General features: G+C 36.1%; 1 protein-coding gene across 4 annotated transcripts in view; it reads left to right on the forward strand.

Annotated features, from left to right (window-relative positions):
* The window catches only part of TLL1 (tolloid like 1), a 134,461-nt gene extending 130,864 nt beyond the window's left edge, over positions 1–3,597 (forward strand). For 2 of the 4 annotated variants that reach the window (XM_051618948.1, XM_051618949.1), the window contains exons 20-21: positions 388–638; positions 1,572–3,597. In XM_051618948.1, coding sequence (XP_051474908.1) covers positions 388–638; positions 1,572–1,706 — 386 coding nt within the window. In that variant the 3' untranslated portion in view covers positions 1,707–3,597. The remainder of the gene's footprint in view (positions 1–387; positions 639–1,571) is intronic. The other 2 variants (XM_051618950.1, XM_051618951.1) reach the window with 1 other exon arrangement.
* The last annotated feature ends 2,775 nt before the right edge of the window (positions 3,598–6,372 follow it).

Below are 6,372 nucleotides of genomic sequence, written 5' to 3' on the forward strand. Positions count from 1 at the left end.
TCATTAATGCCTGTGGAAGGGCTGTCACCACTGAAATGTGGACACCCCACTTAGAGCCCTTGTCAGTCAAGTGCCTACCTGAATCATTTTCTACCTCTTGAACCACATTTCTTATAACTTCAGTGTTCCCTGAGTGATTATCTTTCACTTGAAAATTATGTAATATTCTCAAGTCTCTGTAGCTATAAAACATAATTTATACAGGGAAAGCTCAGAATAATGGGTTTGTCTTTATACCAGGTACTACTTCCTTTCATACCTTGTTTGTTTGACATGCTTGTGCTATAAAGATACAGACAGCCTGAAGAAAACAGGAAATCTATGAAAGGAAAATGCCAATTTGCACTTAATAAGTTTCTTTTTTTTCTTTTTCTTTTCTCTGTCCAGAGTGTGGTGGTCGGCTGAAAGCTGAAACCAAGTCCAAAGATCTATACTCGCATGCTCAGTTTGGTGATAACAACTATCCAGTTCAGGCAGACTGTGACTGGCTGCTAGTGGCAGAGCGTGGCTTTCGGGTCGAGTTAATGTTTCAGACTTTTGAGGTTGAGGAAGAGGCAGATTGTGGTTACGATTATGTGGAGCTCTTTGATGGTCATGATAAGACAGCTGTGAGACTTGGTCGATTTTGTGGATCTGGGGTAAGTAACCAGGTACTACACTCTTTATTTCTACAACAAAAAGAAAAAAAAAGACAGGGCAGAGGAAGGAAAGGGTGAAGAAGGGATGAGATTCAGCTATTACACCTTATAATTAAGAAAATAATTCTCTCATTTGCGGGATTTTTTAAATATTATTTTGCAGGCTTATAGTACAAGCATTTCCCTTTACATGTTTTGAATAGTAGATATTCTTATCTAGTTTTATAATGTTACATTAAGCTTCAGGTCTCTGACAATGGACTGACTGACTCAGAAAAAAGGTTAGCTGCGTTCTTCCTTAGAAGGAGAGAAATGCACTGCTGTTGAGAATTATCACAATAAAATTCTTCCACTTTAAAAGAAGTCTCCACATTTTGCAGGAGGGGAGTTCAGGAAGCATTTATAATATGCTCATTTTTTCTTACATGGCTCCAGAAGAACTATAGAAAGAATCTAGGAATGACAAAAGAATGAGGAGCTTTGCTTATTTGTCTTCTAAGCAAAGATTAGAGATACTCCATACAAATTGGATAAGTTAAATCAGATTCAGAAAGTATGATGATACGTTTATTTTGATTGTGTGAAAAGATACTTTTCAGGCCCTGAGCTCAAGATTGGAAAAGTGCACCATAATACAAAAGCAAAAAGAAATAATTTCTAATCTTGTGCCAGTAGATAAAAATTCAAACATAATGATTTAACCTCACCTCCAGTTTCCAGTTTAGGTTGTCATTTCCACAGTCTGCCTCAAAAATTCCTAGCCTATAACTGAGAGCCTAAGAAGACAGATGTATTCTGTCTGATGTGTGAAGCGCAGTGGAATTACACAAGGTATAACAGGAAAGGACAAATATCCATAAGAAAAAAATTAGAACAAAGGGGATAAATATGCAGAGTGGAAAGATAATTCATTTCTTTGTTCATTTATTTTAGCCACCAGAAGAAATTTATTCAGCAGGGGAAACTCTCTTACTTCACTTTCACACTGATGATACAATCAACAAGAAAGGATTTCATATACGATACAGAAGTATAAAATACTCAGATAGTGTGCACACCAAAAAATAACGCAAGAACCTCTATGCCAGAAAAGGAGAGTGAAAAAGAAGGAATGCATAGTGGAAAGGAAGAAAGGCCTGTCTTTTTTTAGAAAACTGAAGTTATTAACTCAAATATTTTATATGAGTTCAGTTGAAATGAAGACTTCTAAGACCAGAGACTGAAATAAAATTTAAAAATCACCTATCCCAGTGGAACAGTCAAGATGATGACGTGCAGGCTCCATACTTGACTGCCTCTGCAAAGCTTGTGAAAGGACTTTGCATGCAGGGAGAATATAAAAGCTTTTGTTCGTGGTTTGACATTTGTCATAGATGCGTGCAGATTCAATCAGTAGAGTTCAGGGGAAGTCACCCTGCAGATGGTTCTTCCTTCTGACAGTTGTATGGTGTCCAGGAGGGAAAAAAGCCCTTTCAGGTCATACACTCAAAATACTGACTTTATATCCAGTTGCTTTGACTTTGTATCCTGCATACGGTTTGTACAAGGACTTGAAAGAAGACATGAAATGGGAAAGTCTTCCTGCATTATTCTGTATTTTTTACAAATTCTTCTGTCATATCAGGTTATCAGTGTTTTGAAACTGGAAAGTCCTACTTCTGAAACAAAAGTGATCTTTAGAGTATTTTGTTTTACTAATGACTGAGAAGTTGGAACTGTTATGTCAGTCATCACTAGTTGACCGATGACTAGTTGACTGAATTTGAACAGTGTAAGCCTCTGAAAATGTTTGGTTTACTGCTTAAGTAAGCTATCTCTGATGATGTGCTCTTATTTTGCACTGAATACAGAAAGAGACTGAGATGAAAACCTGTCCTGTATCAAAATCTGTATCCATGAGAAACAGAAATACACAAGGATCATCTGAAGTTCCTTCTACTGAATTTGGTTTTGGCAGTACATTTGGAACCACTACTACTCTGTTTTTTTGGACCTCTTTGTGAATGACCTAACTGTCTGGTTTAGTTAAGATGCAGTAGTATCCAAGAGGGAGGTTTCCCAAAGAGTTGGGGTTTTTTTGTTGTTTTTGTTTCTTTGTTTGTTTCCCTGGGAGTAAGACTATTTGTGATGGCAAAAAAAGCAAAACAACAGACCCAGGGTTTGTTTGTTATCAAGAGTGAATTCCTATGGTGCTATTCCATAAACATTGAAAATTAAAACAAACCAAGAAGGTTTAGACTTTTGAGCCAACAGCTTGCAGGTCATGAATGTCTCGCTACACCTGGCTGCATCTGGAGAAGGAAGGCTTTACTGCTCCGAGGTCAGGTTATGATGGCAGCGCTAGTCCTGTGGAACAACTACTACTATTGCCTTAGAATCCTCGCACATGGTCAGACAGATCTTCCTGTAGATACACCTCTAATTTGATAAATCATTTGATGACTCGGGTATCTTAGTATATGGTAACAAGAGGATCTTCAAGAGAAAGCCCCATCTGCAGAGCAAGATCATCTGCTGTAAATACAGTGACCTGCTTTTGATGTAGAGATATGTTACGTTTAGAACTGAGATATTCTATGTGCTTTAGGCCATACATGGCTTTAGTCATAATGTATATGCATTATGTAAGTATTGTATGAATGAATGCTCCAGGGGAGTGAGAGGTATTGTGTGGGTGAAAACTGAATTGTTTCTTTATGTGCCAAGTTCTATCAGGACCCTGTTTGACTGTAGCAACTTTTCTTTAAAGGCTTCATAGACAGAAAACGAGAACTTCTAGTTGGCAAGAATCGAGTTTAAATGAAGTATTATGTTTCACTGACAAGAAATATTATTTTGATATCCTTTGATGTAAGTTGCTACTCAGATTAGCTTAGTTTCTGTTACCTTACTATGAACATACATTGGCACTAATAAATCTGATCTTTTTTTTAATAAAAATAAACAAAAAATGTCTCTATAGGTGTCTTTGTTTTAACATCACTACTACTGCTCATATATTACTGTTTTCTTTTCCAGACAGCTTGTGTGCATGCAGTTCAAACACTAAATAATTTCTGTATTTTTATAGGGCTGCTCCACTGTCCTTTGGTTTATTTCATTTTTCAGGGTGTTTGCACAAGAAGTTAACTGCATACATTTTCTTTGAGGTCTTTTACTACAAAATTCAGTCAGAAATATTACTAAAGTTGTTTTTAATTTTTTTTTTTTGAGTTTTCTTACCCTTAATACACAATTAATCATCCAGATGGAATTCCAGTGCTTGAATTTCTGAGGTGAAAAGAAAGAAGCAGCAGCAGTGTGTCCCTGGCACAGGTAGTCAAAGGGAGTTGGGAAATCTGAGGTTTCCCAAGGAGGAAAAGGAGCAGCTTTCCACATTAACTTTTTTCCATTTTTCTGTTCTGGTCTCCTCTTAATATTATCTCTGTTTCATTTGCTAAACAAAATATTTTCCTTTTTTTTTCCATTTTTTCTCCATTTTCTCTAAATCTGCCTTTTTTTATTCCCCTCAGGGTTACTTTAGTAACCACGAAGCTGAGTCAAGACTATTACTTTTTGAAAGTGTTTTTTGTTGTTGTTGTTGATCCATACAGGCCACTTTGTTTATGAATCCTTGTTATCCTTGTTATTACTAATCCTTGCTTGTTCCTTTGTAGATCCCATATGCCTGAGCATCGTGAAAGTAGGGAAGGTGTTCTTAATGATTATCTTGATGATAAATGGGCCATATGGATAATATCTTTGCATTGGCTGTGATCCTGGTCAATGTCTCATGTTGCTATCAGATGCTATTAAAATGTAGTTATTTCCAAGTCCTAGAAGGTTTTCCCTAATGTAACGAAAATCACACAGGAAAACAATGAGAAAATAGTGAAAAATAATTTATGCTGATGAAATTGTGAAAAGCAATGTGAGTTATCCCAAAAAGATCTTTGAAATTTGATAAATTTCTTCACAATACATTGATGAAAAATCTTGCTTGTTGAGTAGTCAACAAAGCACGACACAAATCTAATGGGCTGGAGATCCACCTTTGAGACCCTAGTTACAATGCATTTACTGGCGGTGCTCCTAGCAGGTTGAAGATAATACTCTGCTTCCTGTTTGACACACACTTCCTTGACTGTGGATAAGCTGCTGGATACAAATTAATTTTCCTGTAACATGATATGAAGATTTCTTCATAGCTACATAAAGAGCTTCTAATGTGTGCTGAATATTATTGTTTAAAGTTTTTAAATTCAGCATAAAGTGTTAAGGTGATAGAATATTCTGTGTCTGGATGGCTGACTGGCTCTTGAAGAATTTAAGAATGTAGCAGACCATATTCTGTAATCAGTTCCATGCTCAGATTAAAAGGAGGTATGTTGGTGAAAGGTTTCCCTTCCATAAATAAATAAACAAATAAATAAATAAATAAATGAAATCAGTGAAAGTAAAATAAATAGCTGCCTTGCATAAGAGCTTTGAATGTCTGTCTGAAGTGAGCAAAGTAAGGTAAGTGTACACACAGCAGATATTCTGTTCTTTGCTGCCCCTTTTTTATAATCTGCAATATATTTGCGTAATCTTGCCTTGGCTCTGAGACCCAAGAAACAGAGTTGACCTAACTATGGGTGAGAGCCAGATCAGATTTTTGTCATAGTATTGCAGCATTACTTTTTCATTTAAAGCAGATTACTTTTGAACCACTGTAAAAAAAGTTAGATTAATTGGGTGGAAGCTTTATCCACCTCGGGAATCAGTTTTGCAATTTTGTTAGGTTGCCAGGGTTGCAAGTGGCACACCTAATTTTTTATAACAGGAAATTTTTGACCTCACAGGTTGTGTGCTGCACCAAATCTTAACTGCACCACCACAGAGCGTGGTCAGTACTGAGGCACACTGGAACTTTCTTTTACATTTAAATGATTCTGTTCTGCCAAAATTTAGATTTCAGAGTTTAGAGACCTGGTATGGGTATGTACTTTCATGGAAAGTATTCAGTCTTAAAACAGACCTCATCAGTAACCAGAGAGGAATTTTCCTTTGACTTCAGGTCTTAAATTGGGTTCAAATGAGTCATAGGAGGTGATGGCTTTTATCACAATAACATGCGATCATATTGAATGGCACAACCTTATCTAAGTAATTGCTTTTATTTTGATTTCGTCATTGATAATTATGATTCAATAATTAATTGATCATTCAAAAAAGAAAGAGGACCAAGAACAAACAAAATTCCTGGAAAAGGAAAGTGTGAAGATACCACAGATACAACTACATGACATATTAAAAAAAAGTCTCCAAAGTCAACACTGCTCCTGATACATTAATTTTTCTATCCATCCTGCATGTGCTTTAAAAATTCTTTACGTGCTATTGCTTTTACTTACCTGAAGGAAGATTTAGATGATCAATTGCATTTGTCAGTGAATTTTTCAAGCAGAGAACTAAAGACAACCTAAGAAATTACTTGCTTTTGGTTCCTAATGATGCATATCCTGAGTAACTACCTGTTTGTAAGAGGGAGAATACTAGGCTATAGTTGCTACAGATGTGGATTGTGGGCTTTGGTGGTTTTTTTTCCCTTCTAGCACTCTGAAGTTTTGCTTCTCTAAATTGAATACTTGGAGCAACATTTTATGTTCTTACTTGTGATCTAATTCAATTAATCAAAATAGTAGGTAGCTGTTGAAAACCATTGTTACATGGAATCAGGGTGAATGAAATCTAGATAAAACAAAAAGAAAAT

The sequence above is a fragment of the Apus apus genome, chromosome 4, assembly GCF_020740795.1.
Source record: "Apus apus isolate bApuApu2 chromosome 4, bApuApu2.pri.cur, whole genome shotgun sequence".
NCBI lineage: Eukaryota > Metazoa > Chordata > Aves > Apodiformes > Apodidae > Apus > Apus apus.